This window comes from Eublepharis macularius, chromosome 11 (genome assembly GCF_028583425.1).
Source record: "Eublepharis macularius isolate TG4126 chromosome 11, MPM_Emac_v1.0, whole genome shotgun sequence".
In the NCBI taxonomy this organism is placed as follows: Eukaryota; Metazoa; Chordata; class Lepidosauria; order Squamata; family Eublepharidae; genus Eublepharis; species Eublepharis macularius.
Genome location: NC_072800.1, coordinates 80386273 through 80404902, shown reverse-complemented (window position 1 = coordinate 80404902; position 18630 = coordinate 80386273). Strand labels below are relative to the sequence as shown.

The 18630-nt window shown below is 39.8% G+C and overlaps 1 protein-coding gene across 3 annotated transcripts in view; it reads right to left on the bottom strand.

The window, feature by feature from the left end:
- ESYT2 (extended synaptotagmin 2) overlaps positions 1-18630 on the bottom strand; it is an 83047-nt gene that overhangs the window by 22163 nt on the left and 42254 nt on the right. The window contains exons 8-15 of one of the 3 annotated variants that reach the window (XM_054991714.1): positions 15939-16059; positions 14971-15147; positions 14029-14111; positions 12905-12953; positions 12032-12121; positions 9795-9890; positions 7462-7563; positions 76-150 (exon numbers count right to left, since the gene is read on the bottom strand). In XM_054991714.1, the coding sequence (XP_054847689.1) occupies positions 76-150; positions 7462-7563; positions 9795-9890; positions 12032-12121; positions 12905-12953; positions 14029-14111; positions 14971-15147; positions 15939-16059 (793 nt within the window). Of the gene's footprint in view, positions 1-75; positions 151-2647; positions 2711-7461; positions 7564-9794; positions 9891-12031; positions 12122-12904; positions 12954-14028; positions 14112-14970; positions 15148-15938; positions 16060-18630 lie in introns of all 3 variants that reach the window. The other 2 variants (XM_054991715.1, XM_054991716.1) reach the window with 2 other exon arrangements.

Below are 18630 nucleotides of genomic sequence, written 5' to 3'. Positions count from 1 at the left end.
ATCACAAAAATCGCAGTTTATGTGGGCAAGGAACACACACAGCTTCCGGGACAGTTGTAGGTAGCAGATGCTTACCTTACTTGTCTGTTCCTTGTGACCAACAGTCAACGAGACAAGTGGATTGGGATTGCTGTTAACTTTCTTTCCTGACTGCAGAAGAGGAGAGGGGAAATTAAGCTTCTTTAAGCACATATTATTATTATGGTTCCCTTCTAAGTCAAACAGTCCTTTTGAACCCTGCCCATCATCTCCTGTCCATGGCTGCAAAGAGCTATATAGGCACAGAAATGTATGGGGCATACGCAGAGATCACACACCCATACATCCTTACCTTGAAACGTTCTATGAAAAAGACTACATACACACTGGAGCTTCAGACTCCTTCCCACATTCTTTCCCCCGTGCCTTTTGAATTAAACTATTTTACAAAGCTCAACCTCTCATTCTTTACTGAGCGCTTCAACCCCCAAAGTCAATGAAGCAACATTAGAACAAATAAATGAATGTTGCAGTCAGCATGCAAATGGGGGACATGGAAAAAGCGCAAGCTCAGAAAGCTCAGTATATAGATGTATGATGGAATATTATGGGTAGGGAAGTATACTGGAATCATACAATATCTTTTTGTGGGCCGCAAAGGAGAAAGGTGTACTAAGATTTTCCTTATAGGTTTACCCAACTCTTACTAGAGACCAACCATCTGTCATGTCTGAGCCTTGCTCATCTGTTGTATAGCATTAGATCAAACTGCAAAAACAAACAATGATTTACGATCATTTGACAGAAACTGAAACATTTCCCAGTCATGAGTATCTGAGAACACACTTTGTATTTGGCTACCAAAGAAATTCTTTTGTTAGAAAGACAAGGAGATACGACAATTAAGTTAATGCTGTTAAAATATTAAAATGCATTGTCGAAGTTGTTAATAGTTTAATTGGAATTTGACTCCAGAAAAAGATTAACATGATTAAATGGAAGTTAGATAGCAATTCTAGATTCAATTCAATTACTGCACAGGGGACCACAAGCATGTATTTTGGATCAAATAACAAATCCACTGTTATTCTTAGTAAAGAGAGATTTACACATAACTTTAGTTTCTCACCATCCACAAGTTTTCTCAGAGTTACTCTACTTAGTCTCCCTGTATGCTTCAACTAGAATCAATGGTCAACTTTTCTTTAGCATATAAAAGAGTGTACGGATAAGAAAGATGTAGTTTTATAGCATATTGAAGCTACAGACATATACAGAGATTCTCTGTATTGAAAGAGTTCTCATATATTTTGCTTTCTGCAGGACTTTAGGTGCTTACTAGATTTTTATACTGCTAATTCAATGTACACCAGGAAAACAAATGTGTGTGCTGGTAGCAAACTTTATCCTGTAACCCATGACACTGATACTGTGTCCTGGCATCACACACAACTTGGTGTCATTTCAAAAGAGGCGGGCACTGAAGTGCTACCTACATTTCTTTACAAAAAAAAAGATAGCAGCTTGTACTGGAGTTTCCCCCACTATTCACCAGAACTGAATTTATGAGCACAATTAGCAATAATGTGGTGACTGTGTTGGCATATTCCAGCCTGTGCATACAAGGGTGGGCCCCAAAGTAAGATACCAACACTAATAAACTCACAGTTTGTTTTTCAGTTTCTTTCTGTTCCCCATGTAGAGTTTGTCCCACCAAGAGTTCAGCTTCCAAAACAATCTACTAGTGCCTATCCAGACACTCATACAGTTCAGTTTTGTCTGCCTTCAATAACTAATCTGAATTGTGATTAAGATTGCCAAATGCTGGGTTGGGAAATTCCTGGAGATTTGGCAGTGGGGCCTATAGGAGGAGGAATTTAGGGACGAGAAGGATCCTAGTGGGGTATAATGCCATAACGTCCACCTTCCAAAGCAGCCATTTCCTCAAGGGGAACTGATCTCTATAGTCTGGAGATCAGCTGTAATTCCAGGAGATCTCCAGGCCTCACCTGGAGGATGGGAACCCTAATTATGATTGAAGAACTCAACAGATTGTTGGAATAAGTCAAAAATGGACACTAAAGGCTTTCAGTAAAAATAAACTATGAAAAATCATCTGAAATTCGGAAGCAAAAAAAAAAATCTGAAACGATCAAATCAAACATAATTTTACAACAGAATATAGTAATTCCTGCTTCTATGTGAGTCTTGTTCTTGAAGCTTGATTAGTTATAATCAAAGACTTGGAATAAGATCCAAAGGCACTCTTCCTCTAGTGTAACAGCACTTACGCTAGTAGAATGGTACTTCTGTTGGTGGGGACAATGTTTGCAAACCTCCACTTTGCCCCCACCGACGTTCATGAGGATCCTCTAATCCTAAAGAGCAAAATTTCAAAGGATGGGGGAATGAAGGAGTACCATTCAGTTACCTTACTCGGCTTGATAAAACCCTTCACATATTTCTAATGTACGGAATGCAACATTGATGGTTTTCAATCGGCTGTCTGACAGACACCCTGAGTATCGCTGTGTCTTGCCTTTCCTTCCTGGTACCAGGTATTATGCTCTTCTGGCACACAAAAAATTAGGTGGCATTAAAAATATATTGCAGGCAACCACGTTTCCAATTAATGCTGTGACTTTAAACGGAAAACTATTAGTTTTACCTTTAGGGCTTTCTGAACAGCAGACTTCTTCAAGGCGTCTGGATTATAATCTAACGGATTATGCTTTTAAATCAGAAGAGAATGAACATACAAAGGGTTAATAAAAACATGCAGTAAAGCACTACCGCTTGGTTAATTAAGGATGTACAACAGCAGACCAAACAAAACATTTTCTGGACAAACAAAGGAATAATAAGGGAAAGGTTATATTCAAATAATCTAATAAAACTTTCTCTTCTCATTACCTCTATTGCTTTTAAACAACCCACCCTGTTAGGTTTAATATGCTTCTTCCTTGGTATTCTTTTAGCAGCACATTTTTTCCAAACCATTTTAGCACAACAAACTTTCCTATTTAAATTTGCAACAGGATAACGCACTGGTCATGGAAATAAGAATGGGTTTAAACAAGATTACACTGACCTCTGACCATTTCCATTAACTAAACATTTTTTTCCATTTTAATTCAGCAATAATTGCATCACCCTGAAAATAACACAAGATAAACCATAAAGCACGGAAGCACGTTCGCAATGTTCCCTGCCTGGCGAGAAAGGGTTTGCTTCACAAATTAATGCTGGGCTTTAAACGAAATTAGGAGGAGTTCAAAGTACTGTTTCATTTCAAAGTTTTTAAAAACAGAATAAGCTGCAACGGGAAATTCTGCTTTAAAAGCCATGGCATTCACATTGTTCAAAAATACAAATAATATCACAGCTCTGCAATCATGTTGTAATCCAAGACAGAAAGAGCAAGCTTTAAAGAAATTATCCCTGAAAAGAATCATTTTAAAAAAATCCAGTGCAATGGAATAATTTTTTTAAAAAAACTGTTTTGTTATGCAGTCAAGAAGAGATACATCCAGTTGTCTCTGTACTGTCTTAGGGTACAGCAGGAGTTTAAGAGAAAGGAGGCCATGCAGAAAATTGACGGGAAGCCTACATATGTGACATAATATCCCCAGAATTCTTACCTGGGTGGACTGGCAACGTAACAACCTATGTTTAAATTAAAAAGTGGCGCTCCTAAAAAATGACACTGAATGATATTCTACTAGAAGGAATAGCCCCAGACCACTGGGTCAATATTCTTGGACCAAAGGAGATTGTTTTCTCCACACATCCTTGCAGTTCCAGCTTAACTTTGCAGAAGAACTGGCAAACAACTAATTAAAAAATCTGCTATGAGAGGCGACTGTGTAGGAATCTAGCCCATCTCCAGATGCAAGCTATGAGAATAACTGTATATGCACTGAGAACAGAAGAATGGCTAGTAGGGCATTTAAAAAGACAAAACATTTTTCGGTTGCTCTTGTGCCTGCCTGGAAACCAAATCATCCCCATCCTCAAGTCCTCTTTCTATTTGATTTGTTCCTTGACAAGGAAAGTTCAGTCCTTGCCACTATTTTGCATGAGCTCCCAAACTTGTGTGTTAAAGTGGGCGTCGTGCTGAACTTTTGCCTCACATTAAATTTTTTTAAAATTTCAGAATAAAAATAGATGGCAGAAGGGATCGCGCAGCCTATATGTCCATGCCATATAAAGAACAGTAATGCCTACTAAGAGAAGGTATCTTAAAAAGAAATTAGAGCTTCTTTATAGTTTAAACAAAATAGCACAAAATTTGCACCACTAACTTGGTGGATTTCCCTAGTTTAATCTTTTTTCTTTTACATTTTAAGAAACTATTTACCACTTTATGGAGAACTATGCTTATAAAGGAGACATATGTACAGTGTTCTGACATACAATGGAACTAGGGTTTAGTTACTGGGAGCAGGCTGTGAGATTGTAGCATACTCTTTGTTGCCTACCCTCTTATGTGTGAATTTTCTCCACCCACCTCCCCTCGGATTTCAGCATAATCACTGCCTATTTTAATTCAAAACAAACCCTACTTTCAGAGCAGAGAGTCAACTTTTGTTCTCAAAGAGAGCTTCAGAAGATACTCAGTTGCACTTTATTCTAGGCTAGCAACAGACATCCACAACACAAATTAGGTAGCAATGAACTGGGCTATTTACATGTGAGATAGTATGGCCAGTGGAATCCTATGGATTACTTTTGGTCCCCAACCTGGTTCTGTTAGTTACTAAAGATAGACCACAGGAGGGATTAATACCCATCTCCACATAAAAGGTATCTGCAAACTATGGTGAAAGATCAATGTTAAATCAATAATTTAATCAAATATGAACTGCTACTACTGCTTGGCATTCAAATAATGTCAAGAACTTGAGGTGTTGCGTTTTTCAAATAGCAAGAAAAGGATTAAGGCTGTGGTGACATTATGGAACCTAAATATGGTGCCATGTTCTGTGTTACTATTAGTATTACAAAGCTTTTAAACAATAGCTTCTCAAAAAAGCAGGAAGTCACCTCATCTAATCACTTATCTGAATACAATGTCCTGAGACAATGCCCGCACACTTCCAAGTTCTTCCAAATTGGCATTAGCATGTTTCTAGACTAGAAGAGAGTAGTTGTCATTAGGGGGTCTGCACAGGAAAAAGATTTGGGTTTCCCGCTTCGGTATTACCAAAGAGGGGGAAAATTGGGGAAAACTGAATTCCAAATCAGTTTCCCGCTTTGGGTTTCCAAAGCTGCTTCGGTATTATCCTGAACACTTCGGCCATTGTTTCCAATGGGAAATGCCATTCCTGACTATCCAGGGGCCTGGGAGACGTTTTAAAAATCAAATAATACCAAATTTGCTGGGGGCCTACTCCTAACTGTTCTCTCAGCCACCCCATTTTTTCTATTGTGGGAAAAAATTGACTCCAACTGAAGAAACACATGAATCACAACTGCCATGGCCACAGGCACACTCCCAATTACAATCTTCACACCAGACAGCCCAAACGCACCAAAATGAAGCCCCTCCAAAAAACCCAGGACCCCCTGAGCAGGCTGACCAGCAACTCTCCATTAGTTTCTATTGTGGGGAAAAATGCACCTCACGGCAGAACACATGGATCATGGGCCCCCAGGATCCAATTTCCCTGAAACTTGGGAGGTCTTTAGAGGATAGTTAGGACTAGGTCCCCTGCAAATTGAGTGAATTTTGCTTGCAAAATGCCACCCAGCCCCATGTTTAGCTACTCTATATAGCTTGCTTGGTTAGTTCCCCTAGGTTTCCCCATAGGGAATAATGGAGATTGGAGGTAGATAGGTGCTATAAAATGCCTCCCAAAGTCCAATCTTCATGAGACTTGGGGAGTCTTGAGAGGACAGTCAGGGGTATGTCCCCTAAAAAGTTTGAAGATTTACTGTGTAAAATGCCACCCCCATCCTCTTGTATAGCCCCAAATTTTCCCATAAGGAATAATGGAGATTGGAGGTGGATGGGGTACCTTCTTTGGAGGGCATCACATGGCCCCCCAAGTCCAATCTTCATGAAAGTTTGGTGGTTGTGAGAGAAGAGTTAGGAGTAGGTCCCCAGAAAATTTGGTAAAATTCAGTCCAAAAATGGCCTCCAGGCCCCTGGAAAGCCCCAAATTGTGTTTCCTATTGGAAACAGGCAGAAAGAAGTGATTCTTGCTGCTGCAGCTCCCAAAACTTTCCAAAGCTTTCTGAAGCACTTCAGTAAACTTAGGTTCAGTATTACTGAATTTCTTCAGTAATACTGAACATGTTTCAGTAATACCTAATCTTATCGAAGCAGGTAAAATTCGGTATTAAAACCCGAATCCCAAACCCGAATCATGCATCTCTAGTTGTCATATTTTATCAGAACTCAATATTATGCATCCAAACAGGATTTCAAAACCTTGGGGAGGGGAATCAATTTGCCACAAATAAATGGCAACTTGGGGCAAGGTTGTGTGAAACATATTGAGGTGGGGAAGAATTACCATTTTGCAATCCTGTGCTTGTGGACCTGGTTATCCTAACAACAGAAAAGAAGCAGCAATATCTTAGGCAAGTCTCCCAAAGCTGATCGGTTTTGAAGATTAATAAAGCTAATTGCCTTTGCGAATTAAGACCTCAAAGAAGAGGAATTCTTTGAAAGAATGACGTAACTCTTTGATGTTACAATTGGGAAGCCAAAGTACATTGCCCTGAGCTCCTCAGAGGAAGGGTAAGATAAAAACTATGAATTAAATTATGACACAAGAATATAAACATGTACATCAGTTTGATGCTTTCTAGCTTTGATTATGTGATGATGAAGTTATCATCCCTAAATTCTGACAGCTCATTGATAAGGCCTGATTAGCTTTAATATTTCACAAATCTATGTTTCTTGGCCACACTTGCTCTGCAGGGCTACTTCTCAGTAATAAAAGGCCATTTAAGAGTTTTTAATAGTTACATTATTCTGACCACGGAGTATAAAGGAGTTTACAAGAGGATAGGGAACTTGGGGAAAATAAAATTAATTTTCAGGTTGCACTGTGCACAGCTTGAGCCAAAAAAAAAAAGAGTCTTCACATTCAACACAAACTACTTACATTTACTTTTCAAAGAAATCACAAAACAGGTTGACTTTTACACTTTGTGACAGTTTTATTTCTCTGCAAGCAAATGTCAGCATTTCTTCTAGTTAACCACATAGATTGATGAGAAAATAACATGCTAATCTGAAAAAATACTAACTTTATAAATGAACTTACCTAATAAACTAAGCTGATAACACAGTTTGAATGCAATAAAGAAGTATAACAATGCACACTTTAACACCATGCATGAACACAAAAGTCGCATGCTCTGCCATTCCATTATCAGGACTAAGTGGGTTTTAGCAGCACCAATCCACTCTGGCAGGTTAAAAAAAGAATGTATATAATACACGTAACACCTGAGAGAACTCACAAATAGTGCTCTATAGAGTGAGGTAGTATTTTCACAAAAGACTAGTCCCGATGCTCTCCTCTCTTTTAAGTATCCACACCCAAAGCTTCCCTCGTAGATACTCTTTAAGAAGATGGAAATGGAAGGAGAAAGCAAAGAGTGATGGGATTGGTGCAGCATGAAGGCATAAGCAGCTATACCTTTAGCAAGTTAAGGAAAACAGTCAAAGGAATCTGAAATTACTGATTGGCACAGAAAGTTATTAGCACTAAAAGGCATTTCCCCCCCCCCCAATCGCTTTCATATTATATCATTTGAATAACAAATCACATGACCTTTTAGCGACACTCTGATTACACCTTTGATTCCTAACATGTTTCAGTGGTATTTCTTAAGGGTATTTCTGTACAACTAATAGCAGCCCAACATCCAGCAGTGATGTTAGTGTTAAATGGGTAGAGTATTCCAGATCTTTGTAAAGCAATTCCCTATTACTTTTTGTCATCCGAGTGCTGCATGTCTAGAAATTACTGTTTTATTCTTTGTTTGCTTGCACAAATTTCTGATCCAGAAAAATTCTCAAACTATAATATGTCTGCCTAATACAATTTTAATTTAAGCAAGTTAAAATGCATATCATAAATTAATTTTAGTGACATTCTTATGCAGTCAGATCCTATGTACTTCTATAGGTTACCAACCCCCATTATAAATGGTAATATATTTTTAATCATGCCCTGAAGGATTAATTTATTGAAAAGTTTCACATCTCTTCTGTAAAACCAATTCACCCCAACCACTGAAAATGTAAGAAGTTGTGACCTTCTTTTCCCTCCATCCCCCAAAACACAATCCAAAAGGATCACCAGCAGTTTAGTAAAGAAGGTGTCTGAAGAACGGCGCTCTGACTCTCGAAAGCTTACACTCAGCATTTTACTAAGTAAGGTATATTTGTGAAGTCGTATGTTTTAGAAATTTACCATATCAGCTACAACAGCTACAAAAAAGAGCATCCCTGAACATTTACTCAGATTAAACTACATCACTAACAGCGAAATCCTAAGCAGTTACTCCAGTCTAAGCCATTTCTTATTTTATCTTGAAAAATACTGTCATCACAAGTTAAACTTTGTTTGAGTGAACCACCTTCCCTTAAAGAAAGGTGAACCCATGCAACATCTTCATGCTCTTTCTGTCAAAGGTAGCTATAATAACTGGAGCCCGGAAGTAGTAGTTTATAATCCAGTCCAAGGATTTCAAAACTCTTATTTATCCTAGAAACGTAAAAGCAGGCCTACTAAAGTGAGGAGGAGACTGACAGCTCCCACTTTCCAGCACATGTATAAGGTAATGACATATATTGGTTTTCAAGTCAGCCCTTCTCCCAGGTAGGGCTCTCTAGTGTACAACAGCACATTTGGATCTTTATAGCCTGAGGACTCCAAGAAATAAATCCTGCCTTACAGATAATAGAGCTGTATTTTGCTTGCCTTTAGGGGAGAGATCAGAATTCATATGCATATTTAAGTTTTCAGAGAACTTTCATTCCTTAAAAATATCATTTTTATTAATCAAAAGCAAGATCTGCACAGGGAGTTTCTTTTTTTGCTTTCACCCATAAAAAGCAGCTTGCATCGCTGAGATGCGAGATACAATTTGGCTTAAGTAAACACAAAGCCCCACTGGATGCAAGTAATCCTGCACGCATGCATGAAGCAGCCACAATATCAGTGGGCCAATCCAATGCCAGGATTCACATCTGAGCTTGGGGTCGGACTGACGTATTTCCATGACTTACATGAAGTTATGATAAATAATTTTCACAAAATGGCGGCCAAACCAAAATACCAACAGGTTCTGATCTTCCATTTATCCAGTTTGGCTCGCAGTAACAAAAGGAGCACAATCCTATGCAAGCTTGTTAAACAGTGCACCCCAATGAGTTCAACGGTCTTTCTCTAAAGTGTAGCCAATACTGCATGACTGTCTTCAAAGCTCACAAACACCAGTTCTAAAGTTATCTGCTCTGTCATCAAAGGAAGTATTACGTTTACAATGCATCAACAGCAGAACATAAACATTTCATTCTGTAAGTGTGACCGAATAACCTGCTCTGCAAAAAACAAAAAAATTTACCTGTATCAACCCAGAGGCCTGGTCCTTACAGTACCACACAATGTATGCTTGTCTTAGGGAGATGGTGACTTTGCAAAAGGCATATGAAGTGTGGTTAAAGACATGGCATAATGTGGATTAGTGAAGCAAAGTGGTCTACTAGTAAGCAACACGTGACTAGAGAAAAGTGAACGATCAAGTGAACTTAAGAAAAGCGTCATTACCACCAGGAGACTTACTGGTAGGTTTCTTGCTGAATCCAAATAGAGAATAAGCAATGCTGATGAAAGCCCGTCATTGGCTTGGTCTTTATCAGCTCTAATGCTTTTTAGCACCTAAAATTATAACAGCACAAGTCAAAATTATCCAGTTACATATGACATATTTTGTACAAAGAACTCTCAAACCATCCACAACGTATAAATTAAAACACAATAAACACATTTAAAACAAGCATCTACCCTACATTAATAAATAAGGAAAATACTTGTTTTTTTTAAAAACAGGCAACAAATAGCATTTAATGAATTACACAGCTGTAAAAGAGAGAATATTTCTAATTTTACAAACCATCACCTGCCCTGGGGATGATAAAACTTGTGATTTATACCTTATGGGTGACAGGAATGTCTCCCAGTTAGCCAGTACAGTACACTGCAGTCAGCTTAGCACAAAATGTAACTCTCTTCTAACTTTGTATCTGAGTCCTGTGGGTCCTGGCTAGGGTTCCCTATGCTGCTTCAGCAAATACCGTGAGATTTGGGGGCAGTCTGAGCTTCTGTGAAAGCACACCCTGATGCACCATGTGCACAACAAGTGCTGTGTGCACAGCCTCACTGGTACACATCTCAGCAACAATGCACAAGATCATTTCTGCACATGCATAACTCCGGGTCCAGGTCAATGACTTCTAGGGGAAATTGTCCAAGTACTCAGGCCGCCTTGAACTCAAAGATGCTTGAACACTATGCTTGAATTACATGGCTATCACCCATTATTTTATGGGGGAAGGTTTGTTTGGAGACAGTTAATATTGCTTTTTAGGGAAGCGGCAGCAGAAGAGGAACAGACACTATCTTGCTCTTAAAAGGAATTAAATCCCTTTTGTTTTGGAATTTAGTGGTCTCGTCTTTAAACAGGGAACTTAAAATAAGTATTTTTTTCAGCCAGACAGCATCCCTCTAAACCTCAACCCATTGACTGTACACCAAGCCCAGTACTTACTTAAAATGAACAGTTTTCATGAATCTGAAATCTATCCAGGATTAGACGCAAACAACAGGGGGACCCACGTGGACTTGCAGGCTCCATCTCACTTTTCCTGCCCCGCTATTTCCTTTCTCTCTTCCCTGAAAGCTCCCACAGCCTGTCCCCTTTTCTTGCTTCCTTCGTTTCTTCCCATCTACTAGGCAACCAACTTTTCTCTGCCTCCCACCCAGCTTTTGCTCCTTTCCCTCTCCCTGGCAGTCTCTGTGCAAACAAACTATGACCGAGATGTGCAGCAGGGACCCTGCAACAACTTTCAGGGCCCCCCCTTACTTTCCCTTCTCACACTATTTCTTCTCTCTCTCCTCTTGACAGTCCCATCTCCTCATCCTTCTTCCTTCTCTCTTTTCCATGCATCAACCAACCTATCTTTTCTCCGCGCCCCCATTTTCAACAATATTATTTATTTACTTCATTTATACTCTGCCTTTCTCCATAATGGGGACCAAAAAGAATGTCATATCATTCTCCTCTAACCACTATACCACACTGGCTTTCTTGGAGTGGCTGCCCTTGAACATAAGCAAGCATTCAGTCCTGGATGAATCATGTAAGTCACGCAGTCGCAACTAGTCCTGTGGTTGGTGCCGGGCCTGGCTCCAATGAGTCCTCCCTCAAAGGTCAAAATAGCCCTGTCCCCCCACCTTTTACTGTAACAGAAACCAAGACTGATACTGTTGTGGTTGCCTAGCAACAGCCACAACCGCCACTGAGAGGGCCATTTGTTTCTTAAAACGATAGGCACTGCTTTTATGGTTTTGGTTTTTTTTAGATTTCAGATTTTTCGACAAGCCTGGGGCATTTCTAAGAGTTTCAGAAATACCTGTCTTATCTGCTTCTGGCTCCAACCTCTGAATTTACTTATCAACAGATTTTAAATATATTGATGATGGCCATACCTAAGCAAAGAATTCCCGCAGGGAACTCACCTACAGCACTACCTCAAAGAGCAGCATCTCCCAAGGAATCCCAAACGCTATTTTTGAACTCTAAGTCAACTTCAGAGTGTTTTCGCCTTGCTGATCATTCGACCACGTTCTTCTGACCATTTACGATTTTAAAAAATGATGACACCGATTACCAATTATAGAGGTTATAAAATATTCCTGAATTATTTACTAGGGAAAACTCACAGGATTTAATTTTACCTAGACATAGGAAGCCTCAGCATGATTAAACTTATGAAAAAGAACAGTTTTGAAAACAATACCTGGTCAAGAGTCTCTATAGTAGGCATCAATGTGAGCCACTCGAGTTTTAAATGCAATTTTCCTTTGGAGACTTCATCCAAAGTAAACCACTGTAGACAAAATCAGTTAACGTCAAGTAAAATAAAGCCATTCACTAATAAATTAACAGACGCTGCCGTTGCTTACTCACTCATGAGGCACTGGTTGTACTTAATATGATGATGGATACACTGCAGCACTGTGATTGACAGATGGCTAACATATAATCCATAACGTAAAGGTAAAACTGCATTTCCAAAGTTTCACCCTCAGGGATATCTTAAGCAGACTCAGCAGTATCTAGTCAATCATTCTGGGCCCGTACAAAAACAATTTATGCAACTGGCTCTATTGACATGCAGGCCATAGTTCTACATGAATTGTTCTAATGGTTAAGTATCTCAGAATCATCATAACCTGCCAAGATAACACAGTGACCCAAACATGATAATATAATTATCTTCTACAGTTCCACATGCAGTTAACAATGGAAAGGGGAAACTAAAACAAATCTTGTGAGACTTTAAGACTAAAAGATTTATTTGGGGATAAACCATGAAAGCTTATGCTTCAAATAAATCTGTTGGTCTTTAAGGTGCCCTAAGACCCCCTTGCATTTTTGCTGCAACAGACAAATTAGCACAGCTGCTTGGATACAAAGGAGACGTTGTCTTGTGGGAGAGTCTTGTTCAAAGAGGAAAACTCTGGTATTTTGATATGGCAGCTCTGTAACTTCTTCAAGATTTCACTATGATAAGTGATTAAGTTTTCTGGGCTGATCCCTATGAAAGGAAAGTCAAATAAGCCCCTCTACCATTCTTCCCTTTTCCCCAAATGCTGAAAGAGAGACTTACCTCATCCAGGTAGCGTTCCTTTTCAACCTCAACTAGGTCAATCATTAGGCTAGCAGAAGAATACAATGCATTAAAAGACCATTATCTCTACTATATGATGTGAAAATGGAATGGTATGGGAAAAAAGCGGTGAATAAAGTATTTAAAACTGGTGGCAACCTCATATTTATGCTCTTCACAAAGAATCTGAACAAAGGATCCAACTTCTACACTTTTAAGTGGGCAGACAGTCATTGTGAAAGGTAAAAATTGTTGAGGAAATGTGAAACAAAGGGTAACTGTCCATTAAGCATTGTGAATAAAATAGCAGCATTCACAACTGTTGGGGAAGAGATAGAAAATTAGGTCCTTAACTTGGGATACAAAATGATGTTCTAAAGGAAAAGATGTATAAAACATGGCTTTGGAGAGGACTCAGAAAAGCTTTCCACATCTAAGCACATATTAGAAGCCCAGACCTGTCATGCTAAGAAAAATAAGAGAGATCGTCACAGTAATTGGTACTGTGTAGATAAGGTCGTACTTTTAGCTCTATTACGGTCAACATTTATTTGCTTTCTTTTCAAAGATAGGAATTTTTAAAATGCCAAGCACAAAATATCATTGTATTTGAAAAGGTATAGAGACATTCTTTTCCGCAATGAATACATACTGAAAATGTTAAAACTATTTTGAGGTTTTATGAGACCAATTCAAAGTACCACTCTTTCTTCCTTTGCAACACAGAAACCTATCATAATATAAAATCATTCTTGTATCATTTCTATCAAGGCGCTTCACTAGCAAAAATACAATTTTTCTACGTTCGAATAATTAGATATACAAAGGATTAGAACTAAAAATACTTCGTAGAATCACAGAATCATAGGGTTGGAAAGGATATCTAGGGTCATCTAGTCCAACCCCCTGCAGCACAATGCAGAAAATTCACAACTACCGCCCCCCTTCCAGCTGCCCCAGTGACCCCTGCTCCATGCCCAGAAGATGGCAAAACACCTCCAGGATCCCTACTTATATAGGTGATGTACAAAACTTATCTGTTAAAGATCCAGTTACAAAGATGTTTTGCTCAAGTACTTTTAAACCTTTTGGGATAATTTTCAAAAGTATCTTGTGGTATTTACCTTCCCAGAAAATCATCCTTGTCTGGGTCTTCATCAAATAGTTCAATCTCCAACTCCTGTCCTGGATGCTCATATACTAAAGCCTAGAAGTACAACAGATTAACAAGAATAGGCTGCAGCCTGATCTGCATGAATATTTGTTAACACATCGATGGCACTTTTATTTAAACAACGTATCGGCCCTCTAAAATACTGTATGTAGACAAAGCAGTAAAATAGTAGGTGTTAAAGTACCATTGGCAAGCTTACACAAAGTCATCTGTGTGTGACCATGACAACACACAAACGGTTTTCACATCTGTTTAACGGTGCTTGTTACAGGGCCCACAATCCAATGCTCCACATGGATACTATGTACTATTTGATTACTGTATTGACATAGTGTGAGATGGATCCTACTCCTATCCACAAAGCCAAGTTTGAAGACTTCCTTAACTTACATGTCTCTTCTGTTGGAGGAAGATCCACTTAGGCAGGAGGACAGCTTCTTGGAGAATGACTGAATCCCCCCCGCCCAATATTTTAGAGTGGGTATGTAATGTACGTTATTACTACCTTATGGTATGGTAAGTGTCTTGAGACATATATAGACTCCTTTGACAGAGTAGTAGGAACTAAAGAGCGAATCACAGCTCTAGACAAAACATACTTAAGCCTACACAAGCAATTCCTAGTTTTTGGCCCATACTTCTAAAACATTTTAATAATATAATTCGTCATTACACGACAAAGCAGTGCAAATGATTTTTTCCCCTCAGCCACACATTCACTAAGTGATTTTTCAATCTACACATCAGCCACCCAATTGTATTAACAAAAAAGATACACAGGATAAACAAGCCAAAAATATCCTCTACATAAAATTAAACAGCTTTAACAGGTTTGAATGCAATTTGGGGGGAAAACTGTGCCCGTACTGACTAGTATTTTTAAATGTTTTACCTCGTAAACTTCATTCCACTTTGGATTGAGATTTTCTTTGATGACTTTGCTTTGGAAAATTTGATTGCCAACACGAATTATTCCGTAAGGATCAGACTTTCCCTTAATGGTTCCCTTTAGATAAGTATCTTTTCTCTCTAGATCCTGAGCTTCAAGGAAGTGTATTCGTAGTACACCCTATCAACATGCAAGATAACAATGACCCAAATGTTCAACAACATATTAAAATTTTTCAAAGTGCAGGAAGGCTGGTCATCAACAGGATTAGACTAGCTCCTGGTGATGTAGTTGCCTCGTTCTGGGCTACAATGTTTATTCTGTTTCTGGACCACATCAGCTTCTACGACAAAATGAAGTGTATCATTACAGCAACTTAAATACAGGCCATGATCAACATAGGCAGGATATGGGATACAACACAGCAGCAGCATTCCATAGGCTCAGCCTGGAAGGTGGATCCCACGTAAAGTTAGAGAGCAATGAAAGCCAGGAATTTTATCTTACAATCCTTTCATTTGTGACCTCAGTGGTTCAGGAGCTGTTTTATCATGGCTTCTTCACGTGCTGTCATGTTAGTATTGGGAAGTACCATGGACTCGGATGAGTGTACTCTTCCCAGTCAGATGATAATCAGGTAGGAAAGACCCATGGAAATGGTCCTACCCCATAGAATACCATGCATCTAACCATTATCAAAATGATACGAGACCAAAAGGAACCAACTACCATGCCGTTGAGACATTGGAAGAGGAACCTGCTCAGATTTTACAACATTCACAAGGCCCCAATTAATGAATTGTTATCTAGCTTTCAAAACATTTTTGGATGCTTTGAAATAAATTTTAAAATATCATCTTTTTCATCTATCAGAATAGCACCACAAATAAAACTATGCAGTCGAACGGATTAATTCACATGAATTATATTGATGAGTTCACTGCTTCAAATTTAGCAACTAAAATTCTTACCTTTGGTATGGGGAACCGCAATTGTGCAATCTGCAGCTCACTAACAAGAGGAACAGTGATCCGATTCGGAAGCACCAGATAATTCGATATAATATCTAGGATTATAGTGTCTGATAAACCACTGTTGAGGACAAAAGGAAAGCAGTCATTTTAAAACATTCTGTCTTAGCAGCAGCTATATGCTCATGCTGTCGTTTTCAAACATGAAACTGAAGCTATTGCTTATACATAGTCCTAAAACACTGTAGCATGGCAAATATCAATGATATCCTCACAAAGCCTGCTTGAGCCCTGATTGGCTGGCTTGGCTCACTTTAAGTAACTTTTGTGGTAAAATGCTTCACAATTCAAAATCTGCACACTTCAAAAAGTGTGTATCAAGGTTTATCATAACTGAGTCTGCACCCTGTACTTGCTCAGAAGTGCCTTTTACTGGCTTGCAGAAGGAAAAGAAAGAGTAGGTATGACTCAGACATGAAATCCTCCCAGTACCAGAGAAATGCAAATAGCCCTAGACACAAAAAGGACAATAGACAGGTCACACCTTAGCTACAGAGCTTGAGAGGCTGAAAGGAAAAAATGAATTTTCCTTTTGGAACAGAAAAGAGAAGTCCTGCAGGCAATGGGCAGAAGTGGAGATAATAAAACCCCTGGACATAAGGAAGAAGCTCTCTTAAACACAATCTCTATTTTACTGAAAGCCACTCTAAGCAGCCTGTGTCAACCTGGACTCCGTCATGAGTACACATTACTAAGACAACAAGGGGAAACCACTGGAATAAGGTAATGGATGCATTCTAACTGTTTGCAAATCTAAAAATCAATAGCCTATCTTAATTTCCCATCATTCAGACTATGTGTTAGGGTCAGAGATAGGGTTGCCAACTCCAGCTTGAGAAATTCCTGAAGATTTAGGGGCAATGCTTGGGGTGAGAAGAGTTTGATGGAGGGGGGATGAAGCTCAACAGGGATGCAATGCCAGAGACTCCAGCCCAGGAACCTGCCATCTCCTCCAGGAGAAATTATCACTGCAGTCTGCAGATCAGCTGTAATTCCAGGAGAACTCCAACCACTCACCTAGAAGTTGGTGTCCCTCATCAGAGGATTGCAGTTTTATCACCTTTTTCTTTTGTCCTTCCTCAGCCTGTTGTTTTTTCTTATGTTGTGTGTGCTTTTTATTATTAAATTTCTTAAGACTTCGAATGAAATTTGTCTGATCTTTGTGATGATCTCTAAGCCTTGTTCAGTTACACACACACACAGAGTAAACAGGGGAAAGGGCAGCTGTTGATACCTACTCCCTTACAGTGTGAGAGTAAGAGTGCTAGGCCCCTCAATTGTGAATGCAAAAGGCAGGGAAATGAGAAGGCTGAGCAGCTCCTTTAACAGCAAGTGGTAGAGGGTACCCTGGGTGCTAGTGCTCAGGAGCAGCATGCCCTGATAAAAACAGGTTTTTACTTACCATAACTGTTGTTCATCTAGGTCTTCCGTGCAGGCACACATGGGACTGCGCACGCGCAGGCCTGCCGATCCGGACATTTCCAAGCTCAAAAAATTCACCACCAGGGGGCGCTCTCGCCTCCCACCGCGCAAGCGCGGCAATTTCCCGCCGAAAAACGGCTCCCAAGAGGCAGAGCGTCCCCCCACATACCCTCAGTTCCTTTCTCGCCGCTGTCTACAAGGAAAAAATACCAAAAGACTCAGCGGGGAAGGAGGGAGGGCATGTGTGCCTGCACGGAAGACCTAGATGAACAACAGTTATGGTAAGTAAAAACCTGTTTTTCATCTACGGTCTTCCAGTGCAGTCCCACATGGGAAGATTACAAAGCTTAACACCAGGGAGGTGGCATTACCTAAGAAAAAACACAATTAGACACTGTATTCATGTCCTTTATTAATCTATTCAGTTATTTATTTATTTATTTTTAATGAAATTCACAAAAACATGGATTGCAACACTGCAGTTCCCACTAAAGATTCCTTCCTATCCAGGATATCCAAAGCGTAGTGCTTTATAAACGTGTCAGCCGAGGCCCACGTTGCTGCCCTGCAAATATCATGGAGAGGGACCCCCCTCAGCAGGGCCGCAGAAGACGCCTGCGCCCTAGTAGAGTGAGCACGTACACCCAGAGGGCAAGGTTGATTTGCTGCAGCATAGCAGGTCCAAATTGTTTGAACCACCCAACGAGAAATGGTGCAAGATGACGCTTTCTTACCCTTATTGGGCCCTGCGTAACACACAAATAAATTAGAGTCACGCCTAAATGGTTTCACCCTGTCCAGATAAAACAGGAGTGCCCTGCGAACATCCAAGGAATGCAACGCCCTATCAGCTTCCGTAGATTGGTCAGGGAAAAACACCGGTAAAGTAATATCTTGGGAAAGATGAAACCTTGATACCACCTTTGGCAAAAACTCCACCTTCGTCCTCAAAACAACCTTCTCTTTATGGACCTTTAGGTAAGGGGGTTCATGAGACAAAGCTGCCAATTCCCCCACCCTCCTGGCCGAGGTGATAGCCACCAGAAAAACGACCTTCTGAGACAAAAGTCGAAGAGGACAAGTGGCCAAGGGCTCAAACGGTTTTCCCATCAATCGAGACAACACCAGAGGCAATGACCACTGGGGAACGATAGCTGTCACTGGGGGGAAGAGGTTATTCAGACCCTTCAGGAACATCTTCGCAATCGGA